This window comes from Colias philodice, chromosome 17, assembly GCF_061535455.1.
Source record: "Colias philodice isolate Cphi_HAF_F1 chromosome 17, ilColPhil1 Martin Lab GWU primary, whole genome shotgun sequence".
Taxonomy (NCBI): Eukaryota; Metazoa; Arthropoda; class Insecta; order Lepidoptera; family Pieridae; genus Colias; species Colias philodice.
Window position 1 is genome coordinate 8,072,513 of NC_143102.1, and position 19,549 is coordinate 8,092,061.

Consider the following 19,549-nt stretch of genomic DNA (forward strand, 5'->3'; position numbering starts at 1 on the left):
TAGAAGGAAAGGTGCAAGTTGATATAGATGTATTTATGATACTTGTAATTATTTCAGCAGTATAGGGTAACGTTAATTTAAGCATGTCTAGTGAAATTCCGTCGCACCCGATGGCATTAGAATGCAAAGACCGACAGTGCTTAAGTACCTCGTCTTTAGAGACAGTCGTAAACGAAAACTGTGAAATGTTTTTTTTTTGTTATTTACAAAGAAATCTAATTCCTCATTAGACACACCAGATTTACCTGGAATATCCAAAAAGTGACGATTTATATCATCTGGGTGTCTAAGATGATCTGGCAACGAAATTATATTTTTTACATTTATGTTAACATTTTTCTTTATATTATTCCACAACATACGAGGATTATTCATGTTTGAATTTACGAAAGTTTCAAAATAACACATTTTTTCACGTTCAATGGCTTCCGCAACTACCTTCTTTAACTCTAAGTAGTAAGATTTGTGACTGTCTTGTTTAGACAATTTAGCTCTAGTATAAGCACTATCCCTGCGTCTCATTAATAACTTGATATTATATGTAATCCAAGGGTGTTGTGATTTTTTACATAAAAAGACTTTAAAGGAGCAAGCCAGTCAAAAATTGATAGAATAGTTGAATTAAATTTAAATACGAAGTTATTAATATCTTGGCGATCAATTACAATATCCCAGTTAATGTTCGTCATAGTGGTATCAAATAAATCCATGTCTATATCTTTAATTGACCTATGTTCTATTTTTAAAGGAATGGGCTTATCCTTAGCGATATGAAGTTCGCACGTAACCAAAGCGTGGTGGCTAAGATCATTAATATGGTTGACTGCAATCCGTCTAACACTTATATCCGTACACACAAGGTCAAGGATGGTTTCACTATGATTAGTGAAATGGGTGGGTTCGTTTACGATCTGCGATAAACTCGTCATCGTTAAAAATTCGGTTAATTTGCGATATCCCATTGTGCTTGTATCTTTAAAATTAATATTAAAGTCACCCATTACAATCATATTGTCAGCCCACGAAAAACTAACAACCGACTCATAAACCGCATTAACGAATGTGTCGATATTTAGCCATGGCGGGCGGTATGCCGTCCCTATTACGAGTTTTTTACATCTTATGTTGAATGTTATCCACATTTGTTCAACATTAAAACAACAAGGATGTTTTAACACTTTAACATTCAAGCTATTCCTAACATAAAACCCAACACCGCCGCCGCGAGCTCGCACATGGGGCGGTCGAGGCTTATGAACAAGGCGATAACCAGAGATTTTAGGCGCTCGACCCTCCTCCCCTTCCTTTAACCACGTTTCGTTAATACCCAGTACGTCCACGTTATGGTGTTCCATAGCAACAATAAGTTCTTCGTGACCAGTACCAAGAGAACATATGTTTATTAAACCAATTACGAGATTTGACTTAACCATGATTAAATACATTAAATATATAATCTAAATGAAGTATATATATATATATATATATATATATATATATATATATATATATATAATATATTGGCCAAAGAAGAAAATAGATAAAATAAAACATAATATAGAAGCTTGAAACACGAAAAATACACACCACCATCAATAAGGCAAATCCATACGAAGGTACAATAAGGATACTTGCAGACATCTTTGAATGTATAAAACAAATTATAAACACACTGTAAACTGTTCCAGGAAGCACAAAAGCAAAATAAACACCATAAAGCCTAAGTTCTATATCTATTTCTGTGAATGTAACGCTTAAATAATAATTTAAATTAACTGTAAGATAAATTATCACACCCAAGACAACATCTTCACATATATTATTTACAGAAAACAATATAAAACAATGCATCTCATCCAGCCACGACAAAAACATGTACGTCGAAATAATAAATAAAATTGTTACATTATACAAAACAAGCTCATTCCCAATACATGGAGGAGTAAAATGATAAGAATTATATGCTTTATGTTTGTATAGAATACAAAAACAATCCAAAATTTTTAGTAATATAACAGATAATATACTATTCAATATGTTCTTATAAGGCATACATTTTAGGCGACATACCATAGTGACATTTATACTGTATCTAAGTAGAACCACATAATTATTGCAATAAGATTTCAGTGTATAAAGGCCAAGTATATCACTCATAACACAGTTCACAATTATTGCAATATTATAACAAAAGTCAAGAATGAGTACATATAAATATGAAATAAACATTTTCGAATAGGTTGGGGATAATTGCGAGTTCGAAAAAATTATGAATAAAAAACCTTATTTATGTCGTCTTCCGACTTAATATTAACTACTTTAGATTTATTATCCCGTCTAGCATACACATGACCCGCGCGAGTCCAAACGAAACGCCAGTTCTTAGACCGCCCTAACTTCTCACGCGCTGCAAAGAACAGTTTTCGGTTATTGTACGTGAGATGTTCGTTCACATAAAAGCGGCGAGGCTCGCCCTGCACCCCCGTGCCGGCGGTGTCCGCGCCGCGCCGCACGCGCGCCGCGCGCAGCAGCTCGTCGCGCAGGTGTCGCCGCGTGAGGCGCACGACGATAGGGCGCGATTGGGTCGCATCGCTTGCCGCACTCTCATCCGTATCTACGCGTTTACGCACACCACGCCTATGGACATTCACAATATCACGCTCCTCTATACATAAGCCAAATTTTTGTGCTAACGTGATTGCAATGTGCAGTAAATTTTCGCCTGTATTTTCTTGAACACCCGAGATTTCTACATCATTCAATAGCTTCTCCTGCTCAGATTCGTTAAGCTGTTTCTTTAAAAGGTCGATCGAGTCTAGACTCTGTTGTAACTGCTCATTATCAGCCGCCACACAGGCCCCACTCTCCAGTTGTGACACACGCTCCTCTATGCCGTCCAATCGACTACCAAAGTTAGTAACTAAAGCAGTTAATTTCGTCATGTCTGATCTAAAGTTCGATATCTCAGTCCGAAGGAGCTTTATCTCCTCTATCAGAGAAGGGGAACTTTTTTGATGGGGGGATACAACATCGAGAAATACATCAGCATCTTGACACTGCGCGGGAGTAATTTCGACAGCTTTAGAAGTATTTTTCGCTTTACATGTCTTACACATCCATTTTATATTGCCGCGGGCGTCTGGGCTACTGCAATTGCTACATTGTTTATGATAAGACATATTACACTTATTGCATTTTACGCCATCTGCCGATGCGAAGAACTTTCCACACGCATTACACTTGTTTGCCATTATGTAATTAGTACTTATCGACTGTATCAAAGTATTTCAACCTTAGTTCGCTAGATGGCAGTAATATAAATTATTTAAAAGTCCGTTAAACCGGGTCAGCTGTACTGAATAGTTGCGGGTATCGTAAAATCAGCTGATCGTCAGCTGTGCACTAATGTTTATTATAATCACTGTTTTTCACGAAGATAACACTACACTGTGCACTACACGTTATTAATGGTATATCTTATAACTGTTTTATTTACTTTTAAGTGTTAACAGGTAAGTTTACTATTTTTAAATTGAAAAACTAAGCAGAGCGAGACTGTCACACACCACTGTCAAAAAGACACTCGATAATTAGATAATGCGTAGGTTAATAGTTTAAAATACTGCAATTTTGTTTGTCATTGAAAATTATCGTAATAACATAAGGATAAGGCGGTCATCAAGCATCAACATAAATTTTATATCACTAAGAAGTTAAAAAGTTGTATGTCGTAGTTCCAATATGCAGTGTCCTTACATTTATTAAGCCTTTGTCAGTTTCTGCGAAATCTGTAAAAATATCGATCGATTGCCAATATAGGTACGGACACAATTCCACGAAGTCCATGCGAACTCAATTTGTTAATGTGCTGAAAATTACTTCACTATATAAATTTACCGCAAATTTTATGTACCTAAGTGTTAATAGCATGTTGTAGTGCAAGTGTAGTCTATAGACTACACTGTTTTATAACTATTAACATATATGTAAGTTATAACCAACTAGCTTTCCGCCCGTGGTTTCGTGGCTTGTGGCTTATGTGGATATTAATAAATTTAAGTAAAATAAAAGGATACATGAAAATTGGACTTGAAAGTAGGATAAAGGTATAAATCTCTTGCGACTTCTCTCTTTGTAGAGTTCTCAGTTAACTTGCAAGTCGAACGGGATATTCGAAACATATTAAATTAATAAAAAAATGCATTCTTCTGTCAATCAATAACCAAACTTTTTTGATAGCATAAATTGAATCTGTTCGTTTAAAGTTCGTCAAAATTTAATATAAAGCAGTGGGATGCATACAAACATTCAGGTATAATAAAAGCGTGTTGAAATATCTGAATTATTGTGAATTTTACGCACAAATATATAACATTAAAAGCAGAGGATTTATTTATTTCAGTGTCCCAGATAAAATTGCATACAACAGTGTCAACACGGTTGCTACCTATAACTACAAGGCAAGCAATATAAACGTTACCTCCAACATATTAATTAAATGCCTTTGTCAAAGCCTGCGGTGATCCGGTAACGAATACTGGGCTATAGAACCTATCCTTTAATCAATTCCAGGCCTACCTGTGCAAACATGGATATTGTTGTTGACGCGAATAATTATTTCACTCATGATGTAGATTTGATAATTAATTATTTGAATAGAGGCTGTGTATCTAAACTCAATATTAGAGCGTATGTGCCGAGCACACGTGTCAGAAGTGAAACTTCTTTGGCAAGATTCGAAGATACCCCCATGACGTGACGGTATTTTACCGATCTGGAAATTTTACTCTCAATGCGTCTAAAAAAGTTTTACTTTAATGAATCTCGAACAGGAAATTAATAATCCCTTAAAATAACCTAAAAACCATGACAAGCTTTTACACCATAATTTAACGAGATAAAGTAATATTCTTTTTTCCTAAAAAAAGCCAACGTAGACTATAGCGGTATTAATTGCGGACCCTTGGACCCTCGCACGGGCGTGACGTGGAAGGTCGTGCTGTTTCACGTTCATCAAATTATCTACAACCCCCAACCCCTAATCTTTGCATATTATGTTGGGTTGAGATTAATTTGGCCGTTATGAATGACTAGAACAGCTTTGCCCGAGTTGACCCGGAGAAAAACCTATGTTAGTATAGACCTTTCTTTTACCAATAGAAAGGTAAGACAAGCCAAAGTAAGAAATAGAAGCGTATCTTATAAAAGTATGTAGTATGGTTTACCGCTCTTATGGTAAAATAATATATGTAATCGATAGAGCAGTATTTGAGATTACCTAAGTATTCGTTATTAGCAAAAATACAAATCTTTATTAGAGAGTATAATCGTGCTACAGCTAAGTATTACACCTTTATTAGTTATTTATCAGTGCCCGGGAGTCATTAAGTTCACCTGGCGACAAGGTATGAAGTTATCGTTTATGTTAGAAATTCTCATTAGGTAGATATTTATAACTGCTAATAAATTTTACGTTCTTGACGAGTATTTGGTTAATATATTGATAGTAATATTATTTTATCAATTTTATTACTATCAATTAATTACCTAATAGATGTTATAATAACATGTGGTAGTCGAAAAATATACGATTGGTATTTTTTCCTAAAATAAAACTTGCACTATATTCAGGGAAAAAAATACCTTTCTATTGTAACACTAAGTAGTTAACTACATAGAAAAATAATCAAACATTTGGTTTTATTTAAATATACCTATACAGGTATAAAAATATTATAATAATAGCTATTGGAAATCAATATTTTTTCAAATAATTTATAAGGGAATTGTAATTATTAACTAGTTAATCACATTACATACAATTTACATAACTACAATATACAATATGTTAAGTTTCATACATTCCTTTAGCATTGAATATAAAAATGTCTTAGCTTGCAATTTTTATCAAAATAAAGCTTGAAAAAGATAACGTTACTCAAACATGACATAAAAAGCACATAAAAGACATTTCATTATTTTTAATGAAGGAAGCGAAGTGAGACATGAGCTGCTACATTTTAACGCAAATAAAATATCTTAACGATGTCGTCAATGATAGATAAATGTTTAATATTGAAAACTTTATGGTTATTAAATAATTAGGTATAATTAATGTTTACTGCATACCTTTTTGATAGCTAATCTATATTTATTTACAGTATGCCATTATGATTATCGACGAAGAATTTAAATGCATTAAACCATGTTCGTTTGTATTGTAAATATTTTCTTTTATTACTTTTAACATTTTTCGCATTGTTGCGCTTTGAGTTATAAAACTAAGACTGTAATAGACATTAAAAGACAATCCATACTAATATTATAAATGCGAAAGTAACTCTGTCTGTCTGTCTGTTACTTAATCACGCCTAAACTACTGAACCAATTTGCATGAAATTTGGTATGGAGATATTTTGATACCTGAGAAAGGACATAGGCTACTTTTTATCCCGGGAAAATGACGCAATCCCGGAAATCCCACGGAAACGGGAACTATGCGAGTTTTTCTTTGACTGCGCGGGCGAGGGGCCGGGCGGGCCGGGCGGGCGGGTGGAAAGCTAGTAAGTTATATATTTTAAGTTGGGAAAATTATATTGTGTTTATTAAGAACTATTTTATTGTAATTTTTAAATGTATAGAAAAATAATTTGGAAAATCCAAAAGTGCACGCCTCATAATTTTTTTTTAATAAATATTTATTAATTATTATTTTTGTTTATTTAATAACAATTAAACCACATCGAATCAGACCCTGAAAAATGAAAGGGTTCTATTCCTAAGCATACTCAAGCGTAAGAGAAAAAAAAAGACTCGATTAGTAAAGTATTTCGGTCGCTATCGTGTTAACAAGAAAAAGGATCCGCACATACAGACACACGGACGTCCAAGACAGAACTTTTTTAAACTGTTTTTTAACTAGTTTAAATAACAAAAATGACATCAAAAATATCATGAACGTTAAAAATAGTGTTTTTTCTTAATATGTGTGTATATGTATTATCTTACAAGTGCAATGTATGATACATAAAGACATTTTAAGTTTCAAAAATCAGATGTTTTGCGCGAAGTGACAGTAGTACCCACCTCAACGCTTCGCTTATGAGGCGTGCAATACACGTTCACTTTTCAGTGGTGTCACCTGAATGTGTGTCTATAAATACACAGAGCTGTATGGGATGATATGCGATTTGAATAGTTAGCCAAAAATAATTTTGATGTAATTTAAATGTACCTACGATCCCAGGAAGGGAATTTCTTCCACTAACTCACTTTTATGTCTAAGCAGGTTCAAATTCTACATAAAAGCCTGTGTGAGGGTCACAAATAAGGAAGACCAATCTAATCTATCCCATCTACCTTGCCATATCCAGTCTGTTACCTAAAGTTATATTATGTCCCATATTTGATGAGCAAAACACGTGTACCAGGAATATAATTACAGACCTAGTTAATGAGCGCTGCCTGTAATATCTAGTTAACATAATTACTAAGGCCCTGAGTCTTCATCAACCCCTTATTTGCTACAATTTTCAGCTAGGTGTGTAGACTATAAACGTGTTCTACTAAACACCTGTGTTAGGCCGTTGACGGTAAAATAGGGCACAAATAATATAATACTACACTAGATCAAGGATACATGTATGGAGGGTAGAGGTACTTTTTGGTGCTTGTAATTTAAAGCTATATTATAATATATAAACTTCTTGCTGACTTTAGAGGTATGCCCATTGCCAGCTATTAAGCCTTCCATGAAACGATGATTGCAACTGCTTGATTCGTTCTATCTCCGAAGCGGTGATCTTAGAAGTGTAATTTTATTTATAAGGGCTATAACACTGCTTCCGATCTACAGCCGTTATTTTAGACCTTTGCGATGTTTCTATATGGCAAACTGACTTGGGTTTCTCGTAACAAGAAGAAAATTATCAGCTTATTCATGGCATTCATTGATTGGTTTACACAATAAAAGGCAGTTAACATTAATCACACATTATATTTTATGAGTAATGAGAAATTGTCCTTAATGGTTGTGGACTTACATTTATTTTATAACTGTAAAATGCAAATGTATAGCAGATTTAACATTCTCTTCAAGCATATCATTAGAACCATCGACTTGGCTTACTAAAAGCTCTGAATAGCGTATTTTCTATGAAAATTATAAAAGCATATTTTCAACTCGAGATTTGAATAAATATTGCGCAAGACGGTAATTTATTCTAAAGAAAACATAACAAGTCTCCACTAGAAACTGTACAAGCTACAGTTTCAGGAAACCTAATACATTTTACTTTCAAAGCGGCGACACGGAATACAAACGACTATTTTATTCAATTGTTTACCATATAAAAGGAAATAGTTTAGGAACACAAGGCAAGGGGCATTTTAAAACGGGTACTGCGTACTAATTAATGAGATGGCAATAAAATTAAACTTATTTTTGATATTATAGGTGGAAGTTGGAACTAGGTAGGTTATAAGGTAAGTTTTATAAGGAGGTGTTTGTTAGTTTTATAAAAAAAAAGAAAATGTCTTTAACTATATTTTCTTATATTTTATTCACAGTAGGCTTAAAGGCAATTTATCCTTGGCCTGTGCCATTGTTTACCATTGTCATAATCAAAGCTACTCTGACAAATAAAAAGCTTTCAAATACGCATACTATGTAACATTATAATGGCCAAAAAATGGAATAATAAATGTGCTTACAAAATTAGTTTTCAATATAACAATATAATAGGTTAACTAACTGACATAACGAAGACAACTTTAAAGTTATAAAGGAATAAATGAGAAAAGTTGAATTAACTTCATTAGGTACTTAAAGTCTGGACAAAAACAAGGTTTGCGTGAAGTTTTGTGAAGTTGTCAAAATTTCGCGCTAAAACTCAACGATTTACATATACAATTAAACAAAAGGACATTACTCTTGGTATTTCTATCCTTGGGCCTTAGACAAAGTAACAATTAAAAAACGATAACGAAGTTAGAAAAGGCAAAAATGTATGGGATTGACATACGCCGCGTTAGATCACGCACAATTATGTACGTAATATTCATTTCTATGCGCACTGTGCGGTCTGCGGTAGCCGCATCGCAGTGCGCATAGAAATGAATATTACGTACATAATTGTGCTTGCGGTCAGCCGGACGGCTACCCGCAATGCGGCTACCCGCATAGTGCGTATACGCTCTTATAGTTCTAATGCAGGTCGCCGAATGCAGTGGTAGAGTAAATTTTTTTTTTTTGTTAAATTAATATCTATTAATTCTACATCGTAAGAAAATGTTCTTTTTTTGTTATTTATCTTCCGCTTGCTTACTCTGTTTCTGTTTTGCAAAGCACTCAATAAATATATTTCCAAATCAATAATATAAACAGCTCTTTTAAAATTTGGAATAAATGTGAATGTGAACTTCTAAATTAACATATTATTCAAACGCCTACAGAGCGTCTTTTCAAGGCATGTTATAAATATAGCCTCAATACTTGACCCTGTTTACTAAATCTTTCCAACACTTTAAAGTCATACTAAAATAGAAATAAGCATATCATAGTCAAGTTTAAAAAGCCTTATATAACTAGTTATGTGGCTGCAGTCACAAATGAAGACCATTTCGTGTAAGTGCTCGGGGTAATGGCGACGATTGCGTACATTTGTAACTTTCGTGCGTTAAAAGTTAATGTCCTTTTTAATGTTGAATGTGGAACAGAGTGCGAAATTTTTACTGAAAGTTTTACGTAAATTAAATGTCCGTTTAATTTCGCGAATATCTTCGCGAGAGGAAGTTCGCTGGCGAGGATTTTATGTTTAAAACTGTAATAATATTTTTCGAATTAGTGCTCTCCATTTTTGTAACTTATCTCAGAAGGAATAAAATATATGAGGTCTTAATAAACGTTATCTTTAGGTTGAGTACTGTAAGGCGCGGGACATATACAAGCGGCGCGGCGCGCATCGGGCGCACCGCGGGCGCACTGCCGGCGCGCCGCGGGCGCGCTGCCGGCGCGCCTCGGGCGCGCTGCCGGCGCGCATCGGGCGCGCTGTTGGCGTCCGAAAATGATATTTATATAGAGTGGTTAAATGCATTTTCTTCATGCATAATTTAGTAAAATTATGTTTTTTGTGCTAAAAGAGATTAACATTAATTTGAAAGTAACGATTTTGTTTTGATAATTCCTTGTAAGTAAATAGCGAGGATAACCCCACGATTGCAAATATATCTTTGTTGAAAATGTTGGAATTTACTTGGAAAATTTTATAGTACTTTTAAAGTAATTTTAAAGTAGTACTGGTGTAATGATGGAAGAAAAGAAGGTTAAAATAACACAAAATTTATATTGTACTAGCGGTCCGCCCCGGCTTCGCCCGTGGTACATATTTCGCAATAAAAGGTAGCCTTTGTTCTTTCTCAGGGTCTAAAACCATACATACATACATACATACATACATACATACATACATACATACATACATACATACATACATACAAACCTTTCCTCTTTATAATATTAGTATAGATAAAATATGGTTTTCAAACACAGGTTTACATTTAAAGTTTAAACCATATAAATCTTATCATTAAAATCTCAGTTCAAAATTAGTATTTACAGTACTGATCATTCCACAATATTATTACAATTACAAATAAATAAAAAACACAATCAAAATCAGGATTATCTTTATTTCTGACATTGTAAATACATGGGAACTTTCATTATGCTCTTCTTCATTTTCACTTTCCCTACTGCCATCACCTGTGTAAATCATTTCATCGATTAATTCAATTCACCTTTAAAAACAAAACGAAGAAGGGTATGTAATAGCAGCTCTATATAATTCCACACAGAGAGAACACATTTTTGACTGACAGGCTACCGTCTCCTATAGACCGGGAGATACTGACACAAAATTTCGAGTCATTTGTAACAGGATGGCGGTTCTACAGGGGTCTTAGTACGCAATGACAAAAAGAAAAACGATGGTGTGAACGCTGGTACCGGCGGCTTAGTCGCGTGGGCGTTAGTCGAACTCGTCGGAAAAATAGCGAAGTCAAACGATTTGTAACACAAAAATTTTAGAATTTACCGATAGCCCATAAAAAAGAAGTAGGCGGTAGTGTCATGCCATACTTTTCCGGTGTGACTTACAGCCCGCCATACCGACGCGAATGTGTTGATTTAAAAAAAACAATTCAACCATTTGTACCAGGCTAACTTGCACAGGTAACCATCGTCGTGCAGCCATTTACGAAAATCGCCATGCCATACTTTTCGGACGATTCCAAATGGTCGCCATACCGCCGAAAATCTGCAAATTTTTTTTTTGTAAAAATTGTAACAGACAAATGACTCGAAATTTTGTGTCAGTATCTCCCGGTCTACTACCACCCGATTTGTTTTTGATTGTGTATGACCGTGAATTGACCTCTATTTGGATGCGATGGGGGAAGCGCGCCTGCGGTACGCCTGCGGTACGCCCGCGGCGCAACCGTGGCGTGCCGCCTCGTCGCCTTTCCAAAATTCTTTCATACAAAATGTATAAGAAGGACGTGGTGCAAAACAGATTCAAGAGGTGCGCTTATGGCACGCCCGCGCCCGCGCCGCTTGTGTTTGACCCGCGCCTAATGCAGTTTTTATCATAACATTTTTGTTTATTTTAAAAATTATAGTATATAGTGTTTGCCTCACTTCGAATTTCGTGTATTTTTTCAAGCGCATTTTTCCATCCAAATCCGAAACTCTAATCGGATCGAGTCTATTGGATATCTCTTATTGGGTTTTCCTGTTAAAAGCTAACTAAAAATTCATGGGAGTCAATACCTACGTATTTTGTTCGTGTAAATTATATTTAGCCAGAGGATTTTTACCGATTGAAGAAGGAAAATCTTATCATTTTCGAGAAAAAAAATTTACTGTAGAAATTTTTTATACCTTCTGTTACATCTTTAAAACAGATTATTGCAGATCTATACATAACTATGAACTAGAAGAGAAATCTAAATTCAGTTACCTACAATCTACATGCTTAACCATAGAAAATAAGAATGAGAGTGAGGTGAACCGTGATAGCCACGTGCTATTTTTTCAGCATTAAAATAAACACATTCATATTATTATCTTTTAATTGAATAAGAGATCTATATACAGAAGTGTTATCAACAGGGTATTTATACATCGTCCTAGTTACAATACGGGTGCTGAATTCTGCAATCAGTTTGTTTCACCAAGTTTTACTTATCTTATGCACTTTGAGCTCGTCTGTTCCTTGAAAGATGTTTGTCTCTTTCAACAAGGAAGCTCAAAATTTAATAAGGATCGTAGTTCGACTTAAGAACAAAGTTTTTTTCAACGAAAACAAATAACGAAAACAAGTAACATTATCACCATGACGGTCAATTTTTGTTTATAATTGCGTGATAAGTTCTATAATTCGTAGTAGGTATATACAGACAAATTTTTCGATGAGAATTAGGAAGTTATTGTTCGTTCCTACTTCAGATATTTTATATACTAGCGGTCCGCCCCGGCTTCGCCCGTGGTACATATTTATGTTTTCTCTACATAAGAACCATCCTGGTACTTCAAGGAATATAATAAAAAAAGAATTATCGTAATCGGTCCACCCGTTCTCGAGTTATGCGCTTACCAACACATTTTGCGATTCATTTTTATATTATAGATTATCATATTATGAGACCTTTACTAAATATATAAAACTAATAAGTTTCACATAGTGTTAGGAATGTATAAAATAGATAAATTTATTTGACTCGATGAAATAGCTCATATCACACTTCCGACTCATCCATAAAATATTCAACAAATTCCTATGAATTTGAAATGAAATAGTCGAACATTCGTAAGATATATAAGTGACTTATATATCTTACGAATGTTTTATATAACCCAATCTATTTACACTATCACAGAGATGTTGAACTGCCTGTTAGAACTACGTCCTATATTATGTTTACAGTTTCAAATTGAAATGTGTATGAGCGAGCATGCATGCGGGTTACCTGATGTTAAGTTTTAAACTGTACAAAAGTAAAAATTCCAGTTTTTCGAGTTTCGAGTTGTAAGGGTTAAACGAACCCTTACAACTATATAATAAGTGCAGGGCTAGACTTATTAGTCAGTTTTAACTCGTGCTGTGTCACATTATTGAGATAGATATTGTGTAGCATTATAATATCATGATAGTTACGGGATAGGTAATATTATTTAAATGTGAACATGATATTTCAAGACAAGTTTCATGTCATTCATTTCAAGACAAGTTAATATGGTTATATAGTTAAGGTGTGACTAAAATAAAACAACGTATATTTTAAAACAAATAATATATTATAAAACAATTATAGTACACAAAAGAAATGCACAATTGGAAATGATCTAATTCGTTATATGACCAGCTATTTGATAAAGCATTTGCGTATCTAAGCATATTATGTAATTCTGAAGTGCGAGAAAACAAGGAACATTGAACGGACAAGTTATCTTTGCTATAATTAAAGTTCGCGCAAATATGGTTCTAAAAGTAGTAAGAATAGAGGCGTTTTAGGCTTATGTTGCGTTCACACAAAATTAAATCTATATCAGAGCACACAATATGACCAAATTTACATTTTATGATTTAGTATCAAATACTTAAAGAATAACTAGTTCTTTCAACATAGTTCAATGTGAACACAACATTAAACAATACAACTAAAAGCAACACTTAACATAAAACAAGAATGTTTTAAGTATATGTAATCATCTTAAATTACTATTTTTACAGTTATAAATAGATAATTGACTCGAAGTTAAACGAATCAACAACTCAAAAATACATTCGTTTATTATGTAATCTGTAAAACTTATATAATAAAATGGGATGGATAGTAATAATTTTCATGCAAGTAAATACTTGAATTTAATGAAAAACATTCAATTATCATCGATTTCATTTATATTTTCAAACTTAGAATATATTACAACCAGTATTTTGTTCGGTTTTGATGATGTTACCATAAAAAAAATTGGCAACATAAACTATGACCATAAACTATGTTTGCCCACGACAAAAAGAAGAAAAAAAGTCTATGGAAATAAGAAAAACTTTACAAATCGATGTCGACATTTCCTATCCACCACATTTTACGGTTTATACATAAAACTCATTAATCTCACTTATATCACAATCGCGTAATAAAAATTCGAGATAAGCCGTAATAGGATAATTTTCAGATTTATAGTACTTATACATTTTAACAGCTTACAGCGAGAATGTTATACAGAAATAACTAAACTATGGAAGCTATTTACAAGTAAGTACATTTTCTCATATTATATTATAGGTTCAGACAGGCTACGCGCCATTTTGAAAAAAAAGCACACACGTCAAACACACGCGCTGTAGTCAAATTAATCGCTTTTCTTACTTATTTTTAGACAGTTAAATGAGTAACCATGGACGTATAAAAAAGACGGACGCCGTATTACGAACAAACAACGTGAAGCCACCATAGTAAGCTAGCGATCGTGTAAAGACAATAAACACGCACACACTCTCACCATAGTAAGCTAGTCGGCCGCCATTACGTCGTGAACTACCGACTGATTAACTGTGTCACTGTTTCACAAAAAATATTTAAAATGCCGTCTTGCGTGGTTAAATGGTGTCGCAACAGTACAATTTTAAATAACAAAACACAAGGGATTACATTCCACAGGGAAGCAAGTTATTTCTTTTATGTTTTAATGACAAAATTATTACGGCAAAATTTATAGAAAAAATACAGCCGCCATTGTCATCAGGACAGCTGTTGCCATGGCAACATGGCACACACACATGGATGTTTCGCTGCCATTACTAGGCTTCACTCAATGTTTAGGCGATATACCGTCCGTCTTTTTTTATACGTCCATGTGAGTAACATTTTATTCCAGAAATTGAATTCTTTGTTACTTTAATGATTTTTTTTTAGTTTTTATAAATATTTACGTGTCTCATGTATGTCACAAAATGTTAATTTAGAGACTAATGTTAATTTGGAATCTCTTTTAATTATTAGGAAAATTAAACAATTGCCCAAATAATTTTATCAAAAATGTTGAGATACATTATTTTGTCACTACTATGGAATTAAAAAACGATATGCTTCACTGGTGATTCTTACCTTATGTAGACTTTGAGCAAATGCCTCTTTAATTACTACGACTAACAGTTTTAATTTGATTTTTTGTTACTAATATAATTTAACTACCTACTTAGTTAGCAAGAAAGTTAATTTGACTTTTAAACATAGTAGTTGTTTTGTGGTATATTATTTATTAATGTTTGTTATCGGTTAAATCAAAATAGCACGTAGCCTGATTTCCTACCAAAACAGCTACTATAATAATACTTGCATAGAGTGGACACTGTATTTAAAAATGTACGGCATCAAGAGGGAATATATAGGTCTTTTACATATTTGACTAATTAGGCCGAAAAGACAGCAATAAATTAAACATATATTTTTCATAATCTGTTTGAACAAGATAAATGTTTGCATTCGTGTTCTTTGTTGTAATTATTTGGCCATCACATTAGCAATTCATATATTATTGTCCAACAATTTTAGATCAATGATCAAATAAAGTAAATATTTTAAATAATATAAGTATATAAATATGAAAATAAAAGTATTTTAATTCCTAACAAAGCACTAACACAAAATGTACTAGAAAATATATTACAAAATACGAGGAATAAAAGAAAATAGAAAATAACAAAACCTTTAATAATACATCTTACAACTATTATTTAATTCTACATACAACAACTAGATACCCATTATATGACTGTTACTGTATAATTCGATATTTTTGGTGCATTATTATCTACAACGAATCGTAGGAAAAACATTTTGGACGGTTTACCTTAAATTTCTATGAAAATACCGTTAAAATTTCAACAAGAAATTTTCAGTAATATACAATTAAATGATAATTCGAATAAAATTCACGTAAATAAAGTACCATTTACAAAGCAATAATTTAATTATAAATTGATAAATTGTACTTATTATACAGGTATTTCATTGTACTATCTATGTGTATAATTTTATTCCATTACATGTCCTTGAAAATCATTCGAAAATGATGACGTCCTTAAAAAATATTTGACAGATGTAATATTTAGTCTGTGCTGTCAAATATGTTATGAATGTGACTCAAAAACATTTTAATTCATAGTTTATTTATAAAAACGTAACAGAAAGGTTAATTATAACTGAAATAAACAAAATACACGCGTTTAACCAAAAATATCGAATATATACGTTTTACTGTTCGAATACAAAGAGATCATAACAACTCTAGGTAACTTTTTATAATATGTAAAGCTATACATTTTCCGATATAACTGCAAATTATTTTCGAAGTTAAAAAAAATTACAATATTTCATGGATTGTAAACTTACATATTTTGTCTTCTTAATGTACTATTTTGATCTGATTTCTGGTGTGTTCAATTCAATAAAAGATTAAACATAGGATTGATTGGCTCCTCACAAAATATAAAACAATATATTCATAGCAAAATAATACAAAATTTCTATTTGTAAATTCATCACAAATCAAATTGAAATCTGAAAAAATTACAAAGTGACATAAAAGAAGAACACTCGATATTGTTATGACGTAACTTCGAAACCTTATTAGTCGAAGTCTTACTAATCTCTTACTCTTTCGGAACATAGCTATTAAAACTGTTTTCATCACACATTTTACCTGCTAAACGAAACCCTTTCCCCTTTAACAAATTCCAAGCTCACGAACCACGTCTCAAACTGCATCACCTATCTTTTATTAGTTTAAAAGATAGGTGATGTGGCCTTCCCTTTAAACTCTCTTCTTTCCATGTGAACCAAATGTCTATCTATGAACCAAGTCCTTTCACATATCCCTTAAATTGTCTCTCTATAAAAAAAAGACGGGTTGCACTCCGGGAGTGCCGGCAGAAGTGAAAACTTGATTATTAACGTTGAGCATGTTTGATATTTTGGAATGGTATCCGTCTTACGCTTTTTCGATCAGGTCACGTGTCCTGACGCGAGTTTAAGAATTTATACCCATTACAGAAAAAGTGCTCAACGCCGCTAAAGAAGTTTTCACTTCAAAAAATCCGAAAACATTTGCAGTTACACCTATCACAACGCGTTACCGCGCATCGCCAAACAGCAGTTTGGCGAAGTATGTGCGTCAGCTGCGCTCGTCTATATTGGCTAGCACGTGTGTGTACAGGCGGTGCTGCGTGACGCTCGCTAGCTCGTACTCGAGGGACGATAGCCCGTCCTTTTGGAATGTCTTGCTGGTTTGCGAGAGGAGCTGGTACCTGGGGGATTTTCATTTAGTCGGTTAGGTTTGGTTTGAGGGTTGTTTAGAAGTGGAATAAATGAGTACTTCTAGTAAGTTTAGTAGGTATACTATAAGCAACAAATACAAATGAATAAAGTGTCTATCAAAAGATGCTACAAAGAAGTTTTGGGTGAGTTCTGACTTCTGGGGCAAAAATAGAAGTAAGAATACTTTTACTCTTAGAACAAATTATAATAGGCAAGTGGAATATAATCGAAAAAGACTTTCGTAGCATCCTAAACAGTGCTGTCTTATCATTCTCTATATATTGAGAATATTTTTTCGAATGAAACATACTGTATATTGGGAAAATCGTTTCAAATGGAAGTAAATTACGTACATTCTACTTTTTTATATTTAAAGATACAAAACTCATTCATACCTTTTGGGGTTAGGTGCAGACTTCTTATGGTCCAACATCGCGTATCGTGCTATGGACATCTTGTATCTAGCTATGTGGTAGTTCATTTTCTTAATCCTGTATGAAAAAAATCAATCTCCATTTTTATCAAGTACCTAGTAATAATCTAGTTATATTGTTGCTGGTTCTATGAGCTCTGACCTGATTACCCAATAAAGAACTGAAAATATATGGAAAAAATCTTGAAACGATAAAGACAAGAACATATTACTAAATCATTGATAAAAATATAAATTTAGGTATTTAAATCGTCGAATTCCATCACACATTATCCTACTATTTGTTAACATATCTAATCCCCGTCCCACTATTATTACAATAGACTAACTTCTATGAAAATAGACAAACTTCTCTTTTGTTCACAAACTATTTGGTTCAGTTTAAACTAATAACACAAGTGACTCACCTATAGAACATATCGTCGTCCTCACCTCCCCAACCCCAGTATTTATTGGAGAAGCCGTTGACTTTAGTGAATTGCTCTTTTGTCATCGCCGACACACCGCCGAAGATATCTTCGTAAGGTAACCTAGATGATACATTTTATTACTTCACGATTAAAAAAAAATCAATAATGATAAGTTTACTATTTTTATTTTTCATTATTTTTATTAAGTACATTTCAGGATTTAATTAAACCTGACTATTAAAAGTCGGTCAAAATTGAATCTAAAGGCGTCGGTTACATACAAACATACAGTTGAAGATATACATACGTGTTAAAAATATGTGAACTCATTTGAGCCATCAGAGTTCTGAATACAATTATATGTGAGTAAAAGTCTAAATAAAATGAATTACTGAACCTTTTTCTACAAATACGACTGAAAAGTAAGATTAGTTTTAAAGCAGTGAACAAGTAACGAGCTTAAACAAGTTTGGCCTGGCCTAAACTAGTTATACCTAACGGGCTTAGGATAAAGTGCTTTGGCTAAAGTAGGTTATCCTGAAATGGGATTTCGGTTACAAATATAAAGTCTAAATTCTAAAAGAATAGATAAATATATATTTTATGTAATATTTGCTAAAAGTTCGAGGTACAAAAGTTTATGATGAACTGATAAATCCTGTAAAAGTCCTTTTTACTGGATAATAGCAGTCTTATTGTATAAAATATACAAGAACAAAATTAATAATTATCTCAATTACGTTCAATTTGAAGTATAATTCGATTTGATATTCATTATTTAAAATAGAATGAAAAACAAACCATACAAAAAAAACTGCAACTACCAACTGGCTTTTTACTACAACATGTCTATATCACATATAATTTAAATACAAATACTCACTTAAAATTAAGTTTATCTATAGACGCGGACATATGCCGCGGTTGTTTAGGGCACGAGTACAAGTTCCTAGAGTCCAGAGGCAGTAAGTCTATATCGTGGAAGATGAAACACTGCCAACCCCCGGCCTTCTGTCTCTGACTCTCAACGAAGCCGACGTTCATCAGCTTTGCCCGGTTGAAGTCGCTAGAACCTGGAAGTGAGTGCTGGTGTAAGGTTTAACTGCCACTCGCTTTAAAACCTAGGTACATAATGTATGGTGTAGCAAGTTTGTAGAGCTTATTTTTTGTAATATTAGTTACTGTATACAGTAACTAGATTTGATCAAGATATCGTCTTCTATTTAACGAAATAATGAGGAATGGAGACTTTTAACTTTAAAATCTGTTACAGTCTTTAATTTATAAAAGACAAAACAAAATACTTGTTTAACATAGATGTCCT

The 19,549-nt window shown here is 33.3% G+C and overlaps 3 protein-coding genes across 3 annotated transcripts in view; 1 reads left to right on the forward strand and 2 right to left on the reverse strand.

Annotated features, from left to right (window-relative positions):
* LOC149481201 (uncharacterized) overlaps positions 1–19,549 on the forward strand; it is a 169,143-nt gene that overhangs the window by 40,703 nt on the left and 108,891 nt on the right. The window lies entirely within an intron of this gene.
* LOC149481203 (uncharacterized) lies at positions 2,114–3,251 on the reverse strand. Its single transcript, XM_089706176.1, has one exon. The coding sequence runs from the start codon at positions 3,249–3,251 to the stop codon at positions 2,268–2,270; it is 984 nt and encodes a 327-aa protein (XP_089562302.1). The 3' UTR covers positions 2,114–2,267.
* Positions 13,334–19,549, reverse strand: part of beta4GalNAcTA (beta1,4-N-acetylgalactosaminyltransferase A) — a 141,474-nt gene continuing 135,258 nt past the window's right edge. The window contains exons 7-10 of the mRNA XM_089705623.1: positions 19,109–19,298; positions 18,223–18,345; positions 17,778–17,873; positions 13,334–17,372 (exon numbers count right to left, since the gene is read on the reverse strand). Coding sequence (XP_089561749.1) covers positions 17,240–17,372; positions 17,778–17,873; positions 18,223–18,345; positions 19,109–19,298 — 542 coding nt within the window. The 3' untranslated portion in view covers positions 13,334–17,239. The remainder of the gene's footprint in view (positions 17,373–17,777; positions 17,874–18,222; positions 18,346–19,108; positions 19,299–19,549) is intronic.